At 42.2% G+C, this 23,783-nt stretch overlaps 1 protein-coding gene across 2 annotated transcripts in view; it reads right to left on the reverse strand.

Moving 5' to 3' along the window:
* The window catches only part of LOC309394315 (extracellular serine/threonine protein kinase FAM20C-like), a 38,893-nt gene extending 16,864 nt beyond the window's left edge, over nucleotides 1–22,029 (reverse strand). The window contains exon 1 of one of the 2 annotated variants that reach the window (XM_081957303.1): nucleotides 21,918–22,029. In XM_081957303.1, the coding sequence (XP_081813429.1) occupies nucleotides 21,918–21,949 (32 nt within the window). In that variant the 5' untranslated portion in view covers nucleotides 21,950–22,029. Of the gene's footprint in view, nucleotides 1–1,376; nucleotides 2,152–21,917 lie in introns of those variants that run through there. The other variant, XM_081957302.1, reaches the window with a different exon arrangement.
* Nucleotides 22,030–23,783: the final 1,754 nt, after the last annotated feature.

The raw sequence follows: 23,783 nt of genomic DNA on the forward strand, positions 1-23,783 counted from the left end.
GGGGTGATGGCATGTTTAAAAACCTAGTTGTATGACCTAGCTTTCTGATTTCATTTTTCTATTGCAAATAGCCTTAAATCAGTATCGGTTGAAATCTATATATTTGTATATGTAACTATGGTTGATGCAATCTCAGTTCTGGCCAGCGTACTGTATATGGACCCCTTTTTATAGCAATTGACATTTTATAAGGATACTACATTTATTTATTTGTTTAGATCATACCTTTGATATTGAACAAATGAAACATTTTAGAAAAAAACCTGTATATCACTTTGGGTGGTATGTACATCAGAAAATGTAGCTCCTACAAACCAAGCGAGGATATCGATGAATGTCATCTATTAAACATCATCCAATATTAATGGATGGTATTTAATAGATGAGGGCTACAAAGGATGGGATAATGATGGGAATGAGTAAAATAAGTAAAATTGTGGGTGGAGTATGGGTCTGTTTTCCTAAAAGGGAATTTCTTTTTTTCAGGAAAAAAAAACATAATTCTTTTTGTTCTAGTTTGTACTTCCTGCATCAAATAGCACTGCTGTGTTTAGCAATGATGCTGCGTAGTGAAAAAAATAAGGCTCACCAGATCTTGCTTTAAACAAATACAACAATAAGTAGCATCATAACTGTCTATTAGAAATAATTGAGAAAAGAACTGGAAAGAGAAGAGCTCATTCATTCTGTACACAGAGGGACATTTGGAAGTCAGCATAATATACAGAGGTAAATTACAATAATCCGATCACAACACCCTGTGGAAAATACTTCCCTCTGAATCTGAGCCCCTTGATCTGGCATGCATGCTTTTGGTACTGATTTTATATATTGTTCTTAGACATTATTATACAGGTCTTAGGAAGTACTCATGGAAGAAGACCATTTCAACTAGGATTGCAATTCTTTCCATAATAGGTTAGCATACACTTCTTATATCAAGAGTGGCAAAAAAAGAGAGAGGAGAAAATGGGTCATGATTGTAGGATAGAACTTCATCTGAATGAAATGGCAACCATCAGTGATCTTCCCACCATATCTTCCTCCTTCTCTCTCTCCTACACATGTTCATTTAGCAACCATTTCATTTTATGAAAAGTTGCTTGAACCGATTGCCATCACTAATGAGGAGAGGGTGATATTATTTCACATGGGAAGTTATGCCTCAGGGAAGAGTCAGAATCAAATTATACACAACATAATCTTAGTCTGGCTTCTTATCCACACAACCTACTGAGAATCAAACTGTTCCAAAATGGGAAAGAAAATATTACGCACTTAATAATAGAATCTGGTCAGGAATAGACACCAGCTTATCTGAAAAGAGAAGATACCAAACTGAGCAAATCATCCAGAAGAAAAAGAGGATCGCTCACCCTTCATTTTTTATGAAGAGATTCATCTTTGGCTTGTTCCCAAATAGTTTGTCTTTCCTTGCAACTTTTGGGATTGGGATCTTATACAGAGGATGGTGAAAAAGAGCAGACAATTTGGATTTGATTTTCTGGCTGGGTTTTTCTTTGGTTTCCCGTTGTTGCTTGATGTTGGCATCTTGGAGACCCACATTGCTGAGGCCACCCACATGTGACACACCTTCTGTTGAGTGAAATCCTTTTTCCAGGGAGCTGTTACTGCTACTAAAATCCTGAAGATTCCTCAGATTCAGCTTATTCTGAGTTGCTGATATGGAACTGGGTGATAAATGGTCCAAGGTACCTCTGGCTTTAGATAGACACCTGCAGGACGTATTATCAGCAGAGGGCACAAATTCCATCACAATGTGTATCAGGACAACCATAAGGAGAAAAAGACAAAGGGCGGCTTTGAGTTTCCTCTGGAGCAAAAAAGGCAAGTAGCGTACCATCTTCTTGGATTCTTAGATACAGAAAGATGCAACGGAATGTCAAAGATTCACATGTAAATAGAAAAAGTCTCTCTTCTTTTTTGATCCTAATTGCAAGAATGCAGCAGTAAGAATAGTATTTCCAAAACTGTAATCCAGGGAGAAATGCAGAAGTTCAACTTTTTTCAGGCAAAACAAACAATTAAACAACTATAATCTCTCCATTTATGTTATAATCACCTTTACTTATGAAAATAAAATAAAATAAAGGCTACGTCTGCTACAAACATTTCCTTCATCAAGTAGTCCTCAGCAAGAAAAGGGGGGAAAGAGAGGTTGTCTATGAATTTTAACTATGTTGATAAGAGAAGAGCAGGTGGAGTCAAGGTTAATGTGAAGAGACCAAACTCCAAATCAATAGTAGCAGATTAGCCAATCCGCAAGTCTCTTCAAATCATAGTGTCATGCAACAGCAGTTGTTAAAACTTTCTATTGCAACATGATAACTTGCACTGGAACTTTTTGGCTGAAATATCTAGGATTTATTTTAAAAAAATAGATGAAGCATGGGCTATCAATCAGATGATGTATAGGTAAAGATGTAGGCACATGCGTTCATTTCACAAATCTTTATAATGGAAATATATCAATTTGTCCCCAGAATGTAAAAATTAAACATTTTCCCACTGTCATGGGACAAACAATTACCCTGCTAGTTTATTTTGGCCTGTGCATTCGTATAAACATAGGTAAGACTGGTTTGCTAGTCATTGTTGATTGAAGTAGGCTCTATGGATCAACGGTCTATGGGTGTCAAACATTTTGCTTTGTCTAGGTCATGCTGAGTGAAGAAGAATTGTGTTGGGCCACATGTTAAATATATAATACAGTAATAGCATTAGCACTTAGACTTATATACTGTTTCACAGTGCTTTACAGCCCTCTCTAAGCGGTTTACAGAGTCAGCATTTTGCCCCCAACAATCTGGGTCCTCATTTTACCGACCTCGGAAGGATGGAAGGCTGAATCAACCTTGAACCTGGTGAGTTTCGAATTGCCAAATTGCAGGCAGGCAGTAGCAGAAGTAGCCTGCAGTACTGCATTCTAACCACTGTGCCACCTCGGCTATATATGATAATGTATATAAATCACCTAATAATGTTAAAAATTTACCATCTTGCGGGGCTACATTGCTAGCTGTCCAGAGTTGCATGTGGGCCATGGGCTGCGGGTGGGACATGGCGGGTCTATACAATAGGGTCAGGATGGCGAACCTATAGCACGTGTGCCACAGCTGGCACGGGGAGCCATTTGTCAGGGCAGGCGAGGCGTTGCTCTGTCAGCTGGCCAGCGTACATGCGCATGCTGGCCAGCTGTGTTCAGCTTTTTTAAAATCCATTTTTCGCCCTCCCCAGGCTCCAGAGGCTTTATAGGAGCCTGGGGAGGGTGAAAAGAGCCTTCCCTACCCCCCTGGAGGCCCTCCGGAGGCTTCAGGAGCTTCCCTGAAGCCTCAGGAGCGCAAAAAACCAGTCCTATGGGCAAACCGGAAGTTCGGGAATGGACTTCTGGTTTGCTAGCAGGGTCGGTTTAAGCCCTCCAGAGGCTTCAATGACCTTCAGGAGGATTCCCTGAAGCCTCTGGAGGACTAAAAAGGGACCTCCGAGTAAACCAGAAGTCACTTCCGGTTTGCTCGTAGGGTCATTGTTGTCCTCCGGAGGCTTCAGGGAAGCCTCCTGAAGGTTCCTGAAGCCTCTGGAGGGCCACTGGGGGTGGTGGGGGAGGCTGTTTTTGCCCTCCCCAGGCTCCTATAAAGCCTCTGGAGCCTGGGGAGGGAGAAAAAAGCATGCAAAAAATGGGGACGAGAGCGCCTCTCATGCATGCATATGCATTATGCACGTTGCATTATGGGTGCGGCATGCCCGCACACGACTCCCCTGCGCTCCCCCCCACTTATGGCACATGAGCCAAAAAAGGTTCGCCATCGCTGCAATAGGATATATTCTTTATGAATGTTATGGCATTGGCATCTTTCAGTCTCAAAAGACTATGGTATCGTGCTCTGGAAAGAGTTCCTAAAGCAGCATCTGGTGGCTAAAAAGGCCAATTTGAGAGTGGCAATCCCTTCCACACTGAGGGCAGATACATTCTGTTCCCTGCCCAGCCCCTAAATTTCGCTGGTTCCAGGGCTGCCTCTTTGCCTCAGCCTGCCAAATAAGTGTCTCTTCGAATTGGAGAAGGCCATGCTGTGTCTTTAGCCTCCAAGCTGAACGATCAGAGGTCAAGATTTCCCAGCTGTTTATGTCCATTCCCAGGGCCTTTAGCTCCCTCTTGCAGATATCAATATTGTAGCTGTGGTCTCCCTCTGGGGCACTTTCCCTGCACTAATTCTCCGTGCAGGAGATCTTTCGGAATCCGACCATCGGCCAGTCTCACGACATGCCCAAGCCAGTGTAAGTGTCGCTGTTTCAACAGTGTATGCATACTTTATAGAACTTTATAGATGTCATTTATATGATATTTTTGATATGAAGCTTGTAAATGTGAGTCCTTAATCCCTCCTAATTTTATACTCAAGGTATGTAGAAAAATATTGCTTTAATGAACCTTTCAGGGAGAGTTACCTTTTTAATTCAAAATATCCATTAGATAATTTGCATGAATTACATCCCTTGTACAATTACAACTGTCATTACTGCAAATGCAGCAGTAACAACTTTAATAAGCACACCCTCAAATGTAAGGGACAGTAAATGAAGTGGGGGTGAAGTTTGAATTAAAATTGTTTTCATTATGTCTGAAATCTACTAAACCGAAGCCTATTAAACCAAGGCTTTATTGTATAATTTTTAAAAAATTATTTCCTTTATGCTCCGTGAAAACACAATTGTGTACATTTGCTCTGATATATGTCAATGAACATGGGATGTGGTGGCTCAGTGACTAAGACACTGAGCTTGTCGATCAGAAGGTCAGCAGTTTGAATCTCTAGCACCACGTGACGGAGTGAGCTCCTGTTACTTGTCCCAGCTTCTGCCAACCTAGCAGTTTGAAAAACGCAAGTAGAAAAAGATCTTCTCTTGGTGGGAAGGTAACAGTGCTCCGTGTGCCTTCGGCCACATGACCACAGAGATGTTTTTTCGGACAGCGCTGGCTCTTCGGCTTAAAAACGGAGATGAGCACTGGCCCAGAGTGGAAAACAATTAGCATGCATGTGCGGGGGAAGCTTTACCTTTACCTATGTCAATGAAGGGTCAATCATCCAGGCCAAAGATGTCTAAAGGTTTGATCATGGCATCTGGACCAATCTTTGTAATCTGAGATGTTTCATTGCTCATCCAAGCAACTTCATCAGCCTGAGCAAAATCAGTTAGGCAGAGAGTCAGAGAGTTGCTGGAATGCACCAACTCTTGCCATACCAACTTCAGGGGTTCTCTCCAAAATGGCTTGCAATATGTCAATGAAGACTCAATCATTGATGCCATCAGACCAGAACTATGGGCGAGGAAAAATGGAAGAACTTTTGAAATAACACATGTTATTTCAATGCATGTTATAATAAAGGGGCTTTTTTCTTCAAAAGGCAACTGGACTGGGGTTTTTTCCCCCTTGAGAATAATAATAATATGTTTTTCTTCTCATCCAAGAAGCTCCATCAATTCTGATGGCAGGGAGGAGATGGAAGGATAGTACTGACAATTGAGACTGGATGGTGAGGACATGGAAGGAGAGATTCTGATAGGATGGGAAGGGGAATGGAAGGACTGTATTTCCTCGCAGTCATTTGGTCATTAGCATTCTCTGAGAGCTGTTGATGCCACTTGTGGGTTTATCTGTGCCCTTAGGGTCACCTGAAATAAGGTGCAATTGTTTGTGGAATCACTTGGAACTGCTGCAAGGGTTATGTTGTAAACTGGAGATAGGTGGTGTCTTATTGTGGTATCTTATTGCGGTGGCTCAGTGGCTAAGACACTGATCTTGTCGATCAGAAAGGTGGGCAGTTTGGCAGTTCAAATCCCTAGTGCAGCGTAACAGAGTGAGCTTCCATTACTTGTCCCAGCTTCTGCCAACCTAGCAGTTCAAAAGCATGTAAAAATGGGAGTAGAAAAAATAGGAACCACCTTTGGTGGGAAGGTAACAACGTTCTGTGCACCGTTGGTGTTTAGTCATGCCGGCCACATGACCATGGAGACGTCTTTGGACAGCGTTGGCTCTTTGGCTTTGAAACAGATATGAGCACCGCCCGCTAGAGTCGGGAATGACTAGCACATATGTGCGAGGGGAACCTTTACCTTATTCTTCCCCTTCTGTTGAGGGAGGGCAGTTCAATGTGACATAGATGAATTATTTTACCCCTCTTTCAAACCAAACAGCTTGTCACTATGCTGGTCACTACACAGGTGTTGCTTTAAAAGGTCTTCAGTGTGATTCCTTGTTAAGATAGCTGTAGCAGGCTGTGATGGCAACACTCAGGCCACCTCAGAATGAGCTTCTCAAAGAATTTCCCTCAGAATGGCATCTATAGGATGACTAATTGCTTATCAGTCTGAGGGGCAGCACTCTGGTAACCAAGAAAGGAGTCACATAGGAGAGAATGTATACCATGGGAAGGCATAGAAGAGTCTCCTCTTGGCTCAAGTGGTCCTTCTCCATTTGCTTCAGGCCTTCTGATCATCCATCATATAATACACTAAGTGACAAACATCCACATAACATTATAACATATGGCAATTTGTGAGCTCCCTGCTAGTAAATGAGCTTCCAAATTAAGTGACAGTGTAAGTACGTTTTATGCTTGTGTCAAGCATTCTTACTAAGACTCTACAGGAGATGAACATCCAACATGCAAGAAATATCATTTTATCTACTAATACTTAGCCAGTTTCTCAAATGTAGGCCACTTACGTCATACAGGTGAGCATTCATAATGTCACATCTGCTTCCTTTGCCACATATACGAAGACCCCAAGCTGCTGAGAGAATGATGAGTTGTCTGCTCACTCATGTCCCGCGGTGCAGCTGTTGCTTAGTAACTGTCTCCAGCTAACATTTTCAGTTGCCCCAGATTCTGACAACACTATATTTCATATCAAAGCCACAGTAAGTCAAATAAGTTCTTTTTTCTCCCTGAAGCTTTTCTGGAGAAAGTAGACCTTTTTTTCTGCATTTGTACACAAAACCTGTCAGGAATAGAACTTTCTGCTCAGAAAAAAGGGGAATTGGTGACTGATAAACATGAGCCAGGGCCTTGGCATGGAACATTTAATGGCCGTTCATCTAAATTGTGTCAAGCCTGAGAGTCCCACAAGGCTCATGGGAACTTTAGCCTCTAAGTTAGCTATGTAGAATATTGTTATGACTGTACACTGCCTTTTTTTGTTATATCAAGAGTTGTGTTGGGCAGAGCAATGATGTAAAGAGGGAAGAACCATCTCACACATGTGAGGGCAAGGTTATCTGTTTTTCTCTAGATTTGCAGAGGTAGGCCTTTTCTCTGTGTTTTTTTATTAATTCTTTTTAAACCAGAATGGTTGGTTTATATATCACCCTAAACAAAAATCAACCAAATCATATTATAGATTAGCATGAGAAATAAACATTACATTCTAAATCAATAGAATGAATTAAAATCAAGGCAATCTGTTCTTTCTACCTATGCAAGAACTCCCAAACTGTGTGGACCTGACATCTATCCAGAAGGGATGCATTTGATTTGTGAATGGAGAATGCTCTGCCCACATTATTTCAAATGCACACCTTATTTCACACAGTTCAGAACTTATATGTAGTACTGAAAGCAGATTCTGGGCTGAAATTTGCTTCAATGCAGACCCTGAGGAAAGCAAGCCATCCATCTTACATGCAGCCACTGCATCAGGCTCAGTTAATTTCTGAGAACTGAGGCAGGCTGTAGCAATCTCTTAGGATGGCCAAATATTCAGCATGGATGGGATATGTGCCAAAGCAAATGCACTCATGAACCAATTAGGACTTTCTTGTGGCTTTCTTGCACAGTCATGTTCAAAATGTCATCACCTCATGCAACTCCAGGGTAAATGTTATGCATTGTGCACTTTATCATATGCTTAAATACCCAGGGAATTATTTCTAGGTGAAAATGTACAGAAAAGCAGTGATTGTGTTCTTCATACTCCTGGATGATGCAGAATGTAAGAACTTAATGTACAGCTTGAGTGACAGAGCTTATGCACATTAGCATTGTCTTTAACAAAACTGTAACCTGAAGACAGGCCTTCTCCAAGCTGGCACAACCCTCTAAATGTGTTGGGATACAACTTTCAGAATTCCCAGTCAGGATTTGATTATGCTTGCTGAGACTTCAAGAAACTATTAACCTCAGCACACTAGCACTTTTTTAGAATGTCAACCTGGAAAATTAGTGGAGTAGCTCCCTCTTTTTTCATAATCTCAGTGGTCAAAGCACAAGGATGGCTTTTTCACTCAAGAAAACTTTTTGATGGTTCTGTAGAGAACTTTTTCCATCGCTACTATAGGGCATGTAGATAACATTCTAGCCTCAGCACCAAACCAAGTATTCAACTATTCTCCTGGCTGTGGAAACACTGCTGAACAGTGGTTTTCCTTCAATGGCATCTAAAGTCTCGTGACCTAGTCTTCAGCAGACATGTGATTTGCTCATAGAATAAAATAGAATTCTTTATTGGCCAAGTATGACTTTGCCTTCCAGTTGATCAAAGTGACAATAGGATTTAAGAGGATTTAGCATGCGAAAAGTAACAGCCTGTGACAATTGCCAAGGTAATTAGGATATCAACAGTAGCAGCTACAGATAGCACTCTTATGAGTGAGTTTTGATTTTAAAAAGTGTAGACCAGCTAATTCAGGCTGTTCTTGCTTGCTTGATACAGGTCATTGCTACACTTCACATGATGACTGGTTACAGATAAGAGACAGGCAGAGCGGCCAAGAAATAGGTTGCTTAGATAAGCACCTATTTAGGCATTAGAATTTCTCTGGGTCAGCCTGACTACTAGATGGGTCACTATGACCAATGTACAAAAGAACATGTGTTTTTATCTATGTGCAAAAGGTATTAATTTTTAATTTATTTTTGTAAAGTTCCTAAAGTTGCTATAAAAACAGCGTAGGTAGTCAAAAGTAGATTCAATGTTCAGAAAGCAAGGATTTCCAAGGCTTTACCTTATAATCAGACAGAATTGTTGAATTTTTCCCTCCCTCTTTCTCATCTCAATACGTAATCTATTAATGGGATAAGCAGGCCTGGCAGCATTGAGAAACAAAGAATGATATGTGGAATATTGATTGGATTCCTCTGAATGGGATAAATCATTGAGACGTCACTGAGGTGAATGGGATATTTCCACGGGTAGCGGTGAACAAATTGGTCCTATAAAGGATGGTTTGAACCAGGGGTGGGTTGTTCCCGGTTTAGCCTGGTTTGGCTGAACTAGCAGTGGTGGTGGCGGGAGGCTCCGCCCACCCACCCAGACACTTCTGCGTATGCAATCGTGCGCGTGAGCACGAGCAAACTGGTAGTAAACTGGTTAGCAGCCCACTCTGGTTTGAACAACATGTTACCTTTGTGATGGGACATTGAGCATTACATCCAAAATACTCTTTAGGTCTTTTGAGTTTTCAAATACAGTATTGTTGTCCCCTTTAAAGCATGTCTCTACATATAATATTTTTCAGAGAGATATCAAGTCACCTGTTCAGAAGAAAAAGCTGTTTGATTCCTTTATTCCTTTATTGCTACCAGTAAACTAAGTTATTTACAGCACAATTACAATGACCTTTTCTATAACAACAGAACTTGCTTCTTAGAGAAAAGCACCCTAATAATAATCTTTTACTAAATGTAGAGTGGATGTTAACAATCAGACTGTTTACAGGAATTTTATATAATGTTCTGTTAGCTTTAAATGAGATTTGTTTTTCACTAGTTTATTACATTATTTTTTCACACTACATTTCCATATTAACAAAATATATATATATATATATATATATGTGTGTGTGTGTGTGTGTGTGTGTGTGTGTGTGTATGTATGTATGTATGTATGTATGTATGTATATATATATATATATATATATATATATATATATATATATATATATATATATATACACATAATATATATATATATATATATATATATATATATATATATATATATATATATATATATATATATATATATATATATACACACATACATACACCATCCAGGCTGAAAACCACATCACAGAAAACCATCCAGGCCTGGATGGTTTTCTGTGATGAGCCGAAGGACAGAAAGAGGGAGTGGTGAGCTTCCTCCCATATTTGGGCATACCAGGGGTTGTAACACAAATACATACCTATTTCCCTGGCTCAGCTGATAAAAGGAGGAGAGCCTGTGGCTTAGTGGCTAAGACTCCTGCCTAACATGTAATACAGCCCACCTGCCATCTTCGGGCTTGGGCTTAAAATGGGAACGGAGCTGCCGTCTTTCTGTAAATCTTGGTGGGAGGGGATGGGGTGCTGGCTTTGTTTCAGTAAGTGGAATGATTGGTTGTGTGGTTGTATCATGATTGGTAGATTGGTGCTGATTGGTGCTGGCTGTGTGTGCATTGTTGTTTTGTATTGTAACGGCTTGGGTGGTGGGTGGTGTTCGTTTGTTGGCTAGGGCTGGTTTCCAGATGTTTGGTAGGCGGGAGGTATCATCACGTTTATTCATGTTGTGGGGGTGTTTCTCTATTTCGATGGCTTCCATAATTATTCTCTTGTTGAAAAGACCCGAATACAACAAAACCAGCATACCTACACCCGTGAAAATCTACGAAAACAAATATATATATGAGTCATACCAGATCATAAGAAAATATGTTGCAACTATATCCCAATTATTTAAATATTACATTTCAAAACAAAAGGCAACCGTGTTAAACCTGGGCTTCCCCTGATATTTCCATTTTTTTACAGTTTTATTTAATATACATTTTATATTATAAAACCTCTTTCTCTCTGTAGAGGAAATGTTGGATATGTGGACATAATTTTACCTGGGGCAAGGGCCATACTTATTCTTTGGGTTGGGGGCTCCGCTCCCCAAAATAATGAATGGAATTAGAATAAAAATGAAATTTGATTTAATTTCAGTTGTATTCAGTTGTATTCAATGTTTTCTAGTTAATACTATTACCTATTTGATATGTGTTTAATAAAGTTCTCCTTTTGTTAAATTCAGTTTACTATTTGGTCACAGGTTTTAGAAGGACTTAGAAGGGTAGCATAAGGTTCTACTTTAGAAGGGTAGCATAAGGTTCTATCTAAATCAAGAAAATAAAGAACCCATTTGAGATGTTGAAAAATGAGCAGCACATAAACATAATAAACCCAGCTCTATTCCAGGATCAGTTGCTCAGTCATGAATTCTTGACCAAAGGTTCCAATTGAGGAAGTTGTCCATGTGACTTAGGATTGTATGACAATGTCTGATATCTTGAATGAAAGGATGAAGGCAAGTTCCTATCAAAAAATCTGGCAATAATTGAGACACATAATTCTGAACTGAACCCTGTACCCGGGTCTTTTGGGACCTAAACTGAAATCTGTTCACATACTTCCTCACGGCTAACACATGTACATACAATTCTGAGTAATTTTCTTAAACATTTATGTATACACACACACACACACCCCTCATACTCCAAATTCAATAAGCGATATAGAAAACAGTGTTAGAACCATTCCATTCATCAAACATGGGAGTGCCCACAATAACAAGCAAATGTGCAGTTGCAACTGCCATCTTGACTTTTTAAAATGTCCTCATGGATCTCTTAATCAAATACCAATTGCGAGAACATTATTAGACTCTACAGAATAGACATACAATTGTACTTAAAAGTAGAGAAACTGGTTGTTTAGCTACAGCTTCTTCCTCCTCCAGTTTCTTAACAACATATTGGCATTGTGACACTCCCACCCTATCCCACATGCTATGCAAAATAGTTCTATTTGTGTGCCATACGCTTCACAAACTATATCAATGCTCTGTAGGTGTAATGAGGAGGTGGAAGGGCAATTACCTTAGCAACCATTCCGTGGGTCAAAATTTTCAAGCTGTCACAGACATTTCTCACAACCAGGCAGCTGTCATACAAGCAGAGAAATCAGCTGCTTCCCTTCCCAAATCTACTCTCAGAAAATGGGATTGACAGCAAGGAGTAGCAACAAGTTGGATTTAACTTTTTTCACACTACCTATGACGTACAGCTTCATAAATTCAATCCCTCCTGCATTACTCCACCTTGAAACAATAGCAGAATAAGAGTCAGGAGTCTTTTGAGCAATATTAAACCTCTCACATAAATTTGCACAGACCAAACACGAAAATATTTTTAATGAAACTGGTATATAAATAAGAAATGCCACAAAATTACTGAAAAGAAACCTGCTTTTGTTAACTGATCCAAAAATACAACAGAAAGTCTGAGAAAAATCTGGGTGAGTCTGAGTTTGGATTCTGAAAGAGTATGCCAAGAACTCTTCCAAATATAAGCAAATAGACTTCATTTAAAGGAAGATTCTTCACTTCATGAATGACTTCAGAAACAAAACCTTGATCAGTCACTATATTTTTCTTGATTCCATCTTATTTTTATTTGGAGACGTCTTTAAAAAGGGATTATCTGGCCCATTTCTTAAATGAGACAGCCAGAACTGAGAATCACCACCCATAAAGGAAAGGTATCTACTCCCCCAAAGCCTGAACAAATATAGTAGGTGGAGAAAAAAAAAGACCAAGCACCAAGAAACCATGAAGCCACAGATTACAGAAGCTTCCACTCAGCCACCATTTTCATTTTGTTGGCAGGATATTTTACCCTCCCAGACTCAGATTTCTTCTAGCATGTCTGAGTGCTGGTATTAAACACAAAGAACAGGAGTCTAAATCTTCCCACCATGTCTTTTGTTTGTGCTGGACTAGTTAGTGCTGGGGGTGGTGTGGGGAAATGTAATAACAGTAGAGAACAGGAAACTTCCGAGTCCTTCTGTTACTGAGAGATTATTTAAGCAATAGAATTTAGGTCGATATAGCAGTAATCACTTCTTAACAAAAAGGTAGCCTTAAGGGAAGATGTCAATGAATTTCTACTCCTTACAGGCTCCTCCTGGTAATTGCAAGATGTTAAAGCTGTTAATAGATTTTGGGTGATTTCTAGTAGATTGGAAAAGGGTTTTGGCTACCAATGATTTCATAATAGCAATGACAAAAATTATTTCCCCCCCCCCCCTCAATTATCAAGGGGTTCAAGAAGGGGAAAATGCTGGGCTTTTTGCCTGGTGTAATAGGTTGGTTATGAGTTTTGAATTTTACTTTGGGGGTAAGCACTGTACTGTCTACATCGGTATGTGCAGATTAGTAAAAAATCAAACCTCTAGAAGGCTCTCTTTAAATCGAGTGGATAGTTAACCAAATTGCAAATCTGCCATTTTGACTGGAGAAGGATAATTGTTCCTACCTTCAAAAAAGGGGATAAAGAGGAACCAATAAATACACACCAATCAGATTGACATCAACACTGGGCAAAACTCTGTAATGTACTATTAAGCACTTATTGTAAGTAAGTAGAGGGAGGAAGTATTGTTTGGCAGGAGTCAGCGTGGATTTACCAAGAAGAAATTGTGCGAAACCAGCCTGATTTTATTTTTCATAGGGTGACTAGTTTAACTGGCCATGGGAATGCAGTAGACATAAGTATACATGGATTTCAGTAAATTATTGGACAGCATGTGAAATGTTTTTTGTAGTATGGCAAAATTGGGCTGGAGAATGTGGCCAGAGCTCACAGAGCAATCATATACAGATAGTCCTCAACTTACAACAGTTCATTTAGTGACCGTTTGAAGTTACAATGTTACCAAAAAAAGTGACCTATGACTATTTTCACACTTTATGACCATTGCAGCATTGTCTCGGTCACGTGACCAAGATTTGGATGCTTGGCAATTGGTTCATATTCATGATAGTTGCAGTGTCCCCAGATCATGTGAATACCTTTTGTAACTTTCTGACCAGCAAAGCCAATGGGGAAGCTGGATTTTCTTAACAAGTGAGTTATTAACAACCTGTCAGGGCAGCCTCCATCAGCAACCAAGAAAGAAACCACTCAACTCCATTTTTCAGAATTAAGAGTATTTTTACTGGTTATGAGTAGATAGCAGCTAGCACAGCAAGATCTGAGGCAAAAGCGCGCGTAATCATAGATATCAATATGTGACCCAACTCACCCCCCCTAGTAACCTCATCCCCCAGTCCAATCCACACACCCCACAGGTGTCATGTGGGCTGCAGCTTCAAAACCCATCATCAGGTTGGTATGCCGGACGGTTGGCCTTGGCGGCAATTCCACTATCTGCAGCGTGCGCAGTAGATGGTGAGAAAATCACTCCCTTCTTCATTCACTTCTGTCCTTAAGCTTCCCCTCCCAAATACCATGTTATCTCCCCACCTTCCCCGCTTCAATGGCAGCCGAAAGCAAGCAGCAAAGCAGAGGCTGACCCAACTGCCATGATTCACTTAACAACTGTGACAGGAAAAGTCATAAAATGGGGGGAAACTCCTTAACAAAAATCTCACTTAGCAACATAAATTTTGGGCTCAATTATAGTCCTAAGTCAAGGACTACCTGTGCAAAATGTATATTAATGTCTCCCTATCCTGCTGAAAAGTTGTGTCCAATTCATTGGGTTATTTATTAAAAATATTTATGTAACTGCAAACAAGTTTGGGCAATCAAATTTATAAAGGACTTGGATAATGGATTAAAAATATAGGATTATCAAATATAATACTGTACATATAGAAGGGTAGAAGAAAGATAGAAAGAGAAGAGAAATGGGGAAAGAGAAGAGAAATAATATGGGAAATACAGAAAGATAGGACAAAATAACAAATTACTTGGAGTACATTATTAAGATTTGGAGGAGGAAAACAAGAATTTTAACAAGAACAAATACAGAAACCTATATTTTTGTGTGTGTATTTATATTTCTCTCTCTCTCTCTCTCTCTCTCTGTATATTCACACACCATATTCATACACAACAGAGAGAGAGAGAGAGAGAGGGAGAGGAAGAGGGAGGGAGACGGAGAGGGAGGGAGAGGGAGGGAGGGAGGAAGTGAGAGAATATACACATATGTAAAAATATTGGATGAGGCAACTATCCTGGGCAATAATAAATGTACAGTTGCAAAAAAATCCAGAAATGAAATGGTGGACATGGGAGGAAGCCAGCGTGGCTTTACAAAATGCTTAGTGAAAGATCTGAAACTGAAAAAAGACACAAACAAGAGGTGATAAGTGGGTGGTGGTAATGGCAAATCACTCAGCAGGAGAAAGACAGGTAGCCTGAAACTTCAGAGAGGGTATCAGGAAAGCGGAAATTCAAAATAACTTTGCTGAAGGTTGCTAAAAAAGTAAAAAGTAAAATAAAAGGAAGAGTTACTATACCAAATATTTAATAAAATTATACAAAAATGTGATTGCTCCCAATTTAGCTATTCCACTCATGTTTTGTGTCAATGTCCTCTGTTAGATGTCCACACAAGCTGCTGTGGTTTCCACTCCAGTCCTCCATTTAGGCGGGAGCCTAGGTTTAACCTGATTGGTTGAGAGGTCTGACAGCTCCTTATAAAAGGAGAGCTGTCAGACCTCACAGTTGCTGGATTGTACATACTTGTCTGTGAATAAAGAGCTGTTGTTACCTTGATCCTGAGTCTGTCCTCTCATTGCCCTGATCTAATACTGGCGATGAGGATGGGATCGAGAGGCAGATAGGACGAAGAACGAACAACCAGACAATCCAGCAAGTAATCCAGCCCGGAGCATCGGCGCGGCTTCGAGCAGCCATTTTAAAGCAGCAAATTCAAACCGTCAAGACAAAATGGCCATGCATGCTCTGCCAACTCTGTACGACCCAGTGGCCAAACGTTGGGAATCCTACATGCTGAGGTTCGAATGCTTCCTTGAGGCAAACGACCTCATGGGAGTACCGGACTCCCGAAACTGTTCCTGGGCTACTACGGCCGGGAGGTCTTCGAGACGGCCAAAGACCTGTCGGAGCCAACTCCAATCCAGGCAGTAACGTGGGCGGCCTTACAGCAGACACTACAGACGCACTACGTACCCAAGCCTTCCCGACATGTCCGCCAACACGAGTTCTACATGCGGAACCAGAAGGCAGACGAAACCATCAACCAATACGTCGCAGCACTACGAAAAGCGGCCACGTATTGCGATTTCCGAAACCTAGACGACCAGATCCTGGACTGTCTGATCTGCAGAGTGTGGGACATTTATCTGCAGAAACGCCTGCTGGCAAAATCAAACTTGTCTCTGCAGATCGCACTCGACGAGGCCAGGGCATCAGAGTCAGCCGACAGGTCCACGGAAACTCTACAGCGCCAGCACAATGCGCCCCAGTCCGTCCCTAAGCAGGTGCGCGTCCACCATGAGGCCGCAGGCCAGGAGACAGAGGACAGCAAGTGCGATGACAGCTACCGCATGCGCAGTAGCTGCACAAAGCCGGCAGGGAAAATTCGACTCCCGTTTGCCGCCCTGCGCAAGCTGCGGAGGAAACCATCCCTGGTCTACCTGCAGATTCCGGGACGCAACCTGCCAGCGTTGCGATAAGAAGGGGCACATCGCAAAAGTGTGCCGGAGCGAAGGCCCTGCCACCACTTGGCAGCCGCAAACATACCACCAACAGAGGCCCATCCCAGGGGCCTGGTGAAAAAACCAAGGGCGCCCAGAGAGAGAACCAAGGGAGACAGCCCAGAGAGAGTACACCCAGAGAGAATCGCTGAGAACCTATCTCACAACGATAGGTCAAGTCCGCACACGGCGGCCAAAAAAGCTGAAGCTCACGGTCCTCATTGAGGACGCTCCCTGCGAGCTAGAAGTCGACACGGGATCGTCACTAGCGATCATATCCTGGTCAACCCTGAAACAGGCTATTCCAAGCCTCAAAAAGCACCAGCTTCGCACGCCAGACATCATGCTGCGCGACTACCAGGGGAACCCATCGTGGGCCAGGGCAGCTTCCGGGTCCAATTCAAAAATATCACAGCCCAGCTTCCTGTGACCGTGGCCAGCACACTGCTGCAAAGCCTCCTGGGGCTAGACTGGTTCGAAGCCCTGGGTTTGGAAGTCACCGGCATCAACGCCATAGAAAACGGCAGCGCCGAGGCGATATTTAAGGAGTTCGAGGACGTCTTCAGTTCCGGCCTCGGTAAGTATGTGGGGACGCCAATATCATTTAACTTGGACCCCAACGTCGCGCCTATCAGGCTTAAACCCAGGAGAGTGCCTTTTGCCCTCCACCCTAAAATTGATAGGGAAATTGACAAGCTGGTGAGCCAGGGGATCCTAGAACCAGTCGACCATGCTCGCTGGGAGACCCCAATAGTGACCCCGGTCAAGCCAGATGGGTCAGTCCGCATCTGCACAGACTATAAATGCACAATAAACATTGCGCTGCAACAAAGCGCCTACCCTGTGCCCATTGTACAGCACCTACTACATTCGCTAGGGCCAGGAATTTTTTTTGCAAAATTAGATATGGCGCAGGCATACCAGCAGTTGCCTGTAGATGGTGCCACAGCGGAGGCCCAAACCATCATGACGCATAGGGGTGCATTCAAATGCAACCAGCTACAATTTGGAGTTAGTATTGCCCTCCGACTGTTCCAAAGCGTCATGGAACGGCTTTTGCAGGGGATACCAGGAGTCGTCCCCCATTTCGACGACATCTTGGTATTGGCTGCAAACGAGGCGCAACTTTTAAAACGTGTTAGGGCCATTTTGACCAGAATTCGGGAAAAGGGCCTCCGCCTCAAAAAAGAAAAATGTAAAATTAATGTGCCCAGGGTAGAATTCCTAGGGTACATGATCGACGGTTCTGGGATCCATCCGACATCCCAAAAACTTAAAGCAATCCAGGACGCCCCTACACCTTGCAATCAGACCGAGTTGCAAGCTTTCCTCGGGCTCCTTAACTTCTACAGCGTCTTTCTCAGACAGAAAGCAACCGTCGCAGAGCCTTTGCACCGACTACTAGCAAAAAACGCTAGATGGACCTGGGGACGAGCCAATGCCACCGTGTTCGCTGGAGTAAAGCGCCTGCTCACAACCGACTCCCTGCTGTTCCAGTACAGCCAGACCCTGCCGCTGGTTTTGATGTGCAACGCTTCACCTTTCAGCGTCGGCGCAGTCCTCAGCCACAGAATGCCAAACAGCACCGAAGCCCCCATCGCCTTCTACTCGAGAACCTTGTCTCCTGCCGAATGGAACTATAGCCAACTGGACAGAGAAGCCTTGGCTGCTGTAGCGGGAGTCAAGCGTTTCCACGCGTACCTCTACGGCCACGATTTCGAACTTGTGACGGACCACAAGCTGCTGCTGGGGCTGCTGGCTGGGGACCGACCCACCCCGTTATCCCTTTCCCCGCGCATGACCAGGTGGACTGTTTTCCTGGGTGCCTACACATACAAATTGATACACCGACCAGGCTTCACGCTGGGACACGCCGACGCCTTGAGCCGCTGTCCCTTACCCGAACTGTTGGCCGACCCCACTCCGGAGACTCCGGTCCTCTTGATTGACTGTTTGGACTCTGGACCAGTCTCCTCTGCTGATGTTGCCCGCTTTTCAGCGAAGGACAATGTGATTAAGCAAGTGCTTAACTGGGTGTGGAGGGGGTGGCCCAAGGGGCCTGTTGGGGCTGAATTTAAAATGTTTTTTACGAAGCGTGACAAACTGTCAGTTTTAAAGGGATGTTTACTGTGGGGGGACCGGGTGGTTGTTCCAAACAAAGTGTGACGAGCAGTATTGGAATCATTGCATGTGGGGCATCCTGGAATCGTCAGGATGAAAGCATTGGTTAGGAGCTACGTCTGGTGGCCTAACATGGACAGGGAAATTGAAGAGTGGGTGGTCACTTGCACTCCTTGTCAGGAATCCAGACCAGCTCCCCCAGAGGCGCCCGTTAAGGAGTGGGAGCACCCTCAGACACCCTGGTCTAGGGTGCACATAGATTTTGCAGGCCCCGTTCATGGCCAAACATTCCTAATAGTTGTGGACGCATATTCGAAACGGTTAGAGGTAGCCCTGATTACCTCTACCACGGCAGAGGCGGTCATCAAGGTGCTACGGAGAGTTTTCTCCACGCACGGCCTGCCTGACGTCTTGATCTCCGACAACGGGCCCCAATTTACGGCCATGCAATTTGAGACCTAGCTAGCTAGCCAGGGAATTCGGCATGCCCTAGTCGCGCCATTCCATCTGACCTCGAATGGACAGGTGGAACGAATGGTGCGCTCAGCAAAAGAGACCCTCGCCAGGATGGGCCCGGATGATTGGCAAACATGGGTTGATCACTATTTACTAATACAACATATTACTCCTAGCGCCACCACCGGGAGAAGCCCCGCCGAGCTTCTAATGGGTCGCTGTCTAAGGTCTCACCTAGACCGGCTACACCCAAACTACTCTGCCACATCGCCCCCAGACTCCACTAGAAAGATTCAGAACTTTAGCATAGGGGATTCAGTATACGCCCACAACTATGCAGGGGGAACTCTGTGGATTCCTGCCACGGTGATAGGCAACACCGGGCCTCGCTCTTATCTGTTAGAGCTAGAGGATGGTAGAAATTGGAGGAGGCACATTGACCAACTCTGCTGTCGCCTAACCCACTCCAATCTTAGAGCACCAGACAAAACTCTGACGCCAACCGGCCAAGGCCCTACCCAAAAGGAGCAAACAGTCACTCCTTCCACAGACTTCTCAATCCCGAACGAACCGGCAGACTTACCTGAGTTTGTTGCAAGCCCACAGCGAGCCCCGAGTGAACAAGCTCAAAGGACTCCAGCCGCGGCCTGGGATAAGTTCCAGCAGCTTCCACCGAGAGGAGCAGAGGAGCACAAAGGTCCCTCCGACCTGCTCCAAGAACTGGTTCAGAATGAACTGCGCAGGTCTGCCAGAGTTAGGCAAAGACCCGCCTACCTAAAAGACTACATCACTAATTGGAACACTCCAACTAAGATGGGAGGGGTGTTAGATATCCACACAAGCTGCTGTGGTTTCCACTCCAGTCCTCCATTTAGGCAGGAGCCTAGGTTTAACCTGATTGGTTGAGAGGTCTGACAGCTCCCTATAAAAGGAGAGCTGTCAGACCTCACAGTTGCTGGATTGTACATACTTGTCTGTGAATAAAGAGCTGTTGTTACCTTGATCCTGAGTCTGTCCTCTCATTGCCCTGATCTAACATCCTCCATCAAAAAAATATGTCACACAATTGTGAAGAGTAAAATGAGGAGCAGTCTTGAAGCCTGAGATTTTAAAAAACCTATCAATTCAGAGAATATCTACTTAATCTAAAGAGATTTATGTCCTCAAGCACTGTATTCAGAAGCAAACAATAGATACAAACTCAAGGTAAACCACTCCAAACTCAATTGCAGAAAATATGACTTCAGCAACAGAGTAGTCAATGCCTGGAATGCACTATCTGACTCTCTTGTTACATCCTCAAACCCTCATAACTTTAATCTTAAACTGTCTATCGTGGACCTCACCTCATTCCTAAGAGGTCTGTAAGGGGGCGTGCATAAGTGCACCAGCGTACCTACCATCCCTGTCTTATTGTCGCCATTTATTTGCACCCATTTCCTGTGCTCATGTCCATGTTTATACTTATACCTGTTATCTCGTACATATTTGACAAGCTAAATAAACAAACTAAATAAATAAAATAAATAAACTTGCTAATGTTTTCTCCAAATTCTTATCAATTATCTGTAGGAAATCATGGGATTTCAAATGACTACAGGAGGATTACTTCATACGTAAGATACGTAAGTAACATTTTTGGGAAAGGTTTTACAATTTTGCAAAGAGAATATTCCGGGTTATTAAGTTTAACATCTGGGAAAACAGCATTTCAGCAGACTTCACAAATCGGTAAAGAAGTACATTAATTAATGATAGTCTTGTAATCGTGGATATTTTTTTCTTTCTGTAATGCCAATTAATATATATGAATATATTGGAACTATTTGTTTGTAGTTCACAAAATGTGCTTTATATGTGCTGTACTTTGGGATTGCCTTCTAAATTTTTTATGAGCATTACTGCTTTCATTTCCTGCTAGCATCTCCGGTTATTTTTATTCCATCAAGATTACCATCAGTGTTTTTTTTATTCTTTCTTTAGTATGCTTGCTTAGAATTACATATTAGTCATTTTATAATGTTTTACAGTAATGATTCCAAGAACGTCTGCCATTTGTACTGCCACAGTTAATGGAACATAATTACATAATGGAGCTAGGATTCCTCCCTTCCTTTTTAAAGGCAACCTCCTGAGCTTTGGGTTGAACAATTTGACCGGCAATCACCACATGATTTAAAATATCTCTGCACGTGACACAATTTCTATACATTCAATAATAGTTTTTCAATGAATTCCTGAACGGAGTATAAGTAACGTTCCTGAGAGATTTCTCAATGTACAAATTGAAAAGACAGGCTAAAATGATTACAGTAACTGATAATTATACCTTTCATGAGACCTGAAATCTCAAAACATAAGAAAAATTAGATAAATAAATGAGCCACTTTGTCTACTTTGATGTAGCTCAGCTTTTTGATAGTTTTTATTTTAATTGTTAATAAATATGATTTTAAGTATGAATTCATTGTTTTAACTTGTTGTAAGCCACCAACTGTTACTTATTCTGTGAGATGGGTATGAATTAGATAAATAAATACATAAATAAATTATGGCACTGCAATCTCTCTGCTATGGTTAGAGAGAACTGCTTAACTGGGGCAGAGCACAAAAGATGTATATATTGTCTGTTTGCTAATGATCATTTTATGCACGTTGTTCAATTGATGCAAAACTGTTTGTTGTGCCTCCAGCATTGTAGGCTTGCTAGGTAGGTAATGCAGGTAACTCCACGCTTAGGAATCTCATTCAGATCAAGTTTATTATCAGGCATTCTTAATAGCAAAACTTACAGTTCAGTATTAAGATACTTTTGACTTTCCATAATCTGTCCCCATCATGTGGTGTAAAAAGATGATGATTTCACTCCCATGCTGAGTGGAGATACAAACACTACTATTCCGGTTCATAAAGGCATTTAAACTGACCCGCTATAAACTTTGCATGCAGGCAGAATGCCCCAGTGGCCAATCAGAAACAGAGATGTGATCACATGTCATGGAACTACATTTCCCATAAGGCAGTCTCTGCCTGCATTTCCCATGAGGTAATTTTTTAAAGGAGACAGTTCTTAATCCCTACATGAGCTATATACTGCTAGAGCAGAACACTCTTCATTTTATGCAAATCTATTTTTTAAAAATATCTTCTTCTTTGATAATGTGCAAGTGGCCACTGAGAAAAGTCTGAGTTTCTCCCTCAGTTTCTATTTGATATTCCTGTATAAAAAGTAGCCTTTTAATTTCCAGTAACCTCTTCAATTTAAATATTTATATTAACTGAATGTTTTGATATGCATCTGAAAATTTTCCATTTGTTAAATTAATTATTTTTAAGAGGAGAAGAGTTTTGATGTTTATCATGTTTTTCAGCTCTCTTTATGGTTTCTTTTTAAAATCAAGATCACGTTCCCTTTCCTTTAGCATCCTTTAGAACAGCGGTTCTCAACCTTCCCAATGCCGCGACCCTTTAATACAGTTCCTCATGTTGTGGTGACCCCCAACCATAAAATTGGTGTCTCGGTTCCTAAGACCATCAAAAATATGTGTTTTCCGATGGTCTTAGGCGACCCCTGTGAAAGGGTCATTCGACCCCCAAAGGGGTCCCGACCCACAGGTTGAGGACCATTGCTTTAGAAGGTTCCATGTGGAGTTTAAACACTTTAATTTTCTTTTTTTAACCATTGATCTGCTCCATCTCATCCTCTCTCTCCACTCTACAATCTTTGTAGAAATGCCATTTCCCCCCTCATTGTTAGGCAATCTGTTGTTTTGTGTGAAACTTCTCACCTTGATGGATATTTATAATTTTCCTTTCAACTGTATAATTCTGTATTAAATTCTTTATATGGAATCCTTTGGTTTTTTTCCTTGGGAAAATATTTCTTTGATAGCAATCAACCCTCCTTTTGTAGTTCTATTCTGGTGTAAAATAAACATTATCCTGTGAATGAAGGCCACCAGGTCTGATTTGAATGCATACCCCCAACTGATGGTTTTGAGGCATTGTAAATTTCCTGAATATTGTGGTAGAACTGTATCACTATACTGTAAAGCAGGGGTGTCCAAACTTGGGAACTTTAAGACTTGTGGACTTCAACTCCCAGAATTCCCCAGCCAGCCATGCTGGCTGGGGAATTCTGGGAGTTGAAGTCCACAAGTCTTAAAGTTCCCAAGTTTGGACACCCCTGCTATAAAGGTTAGTGGACCTTTCTCTACTTGCACCCTAGCCACAGCATGAGGCTGCCCCAGCAACATTTTTTTTCCTGCTTCTGACAATGCCGTCATCTCATTCTCAGAGGCAGCTTGAAGTTCTCCTTGCTGTTCTGGTGTTACAGAATTCTTTCCCCCCCTTAATGAAGCAACAAGTCAGGATAATCTTGGTTTTGGTGAAGACTGACATGCCTCTCTGCAATATGGTCCAAGAACTCATCAGGTGACCCTTGGAAAGGTGTGGAATCAACCCAGAACTTTTAGGTAACACATCCTTCAGTGCCTGGACATCATCCTCTAAGGACATTTTTTGAGGTCAATCACATAGTCCAGTTCTTTCCACCAAGGCTTCCCCTCGGATGAGAGGTGGGTTGCTACCAGTTCGTCCAGGATCAGCCGAACCGGTAGTAGCAGCGGCAGGAGAGTCCGCTCACCTGCCCGGAGGCT

This window comes from Natrix helvetica (genome assembly GCF_964273705.1).
Source record: "Natrix helvetica genome assembly, chromosome: 6".
Lineage (NCBI taxonomy): Eukaryota > Metazoa > Chordata > Lepidosauria > Squamata > Natricidae > Natrix > Natrix helvetica.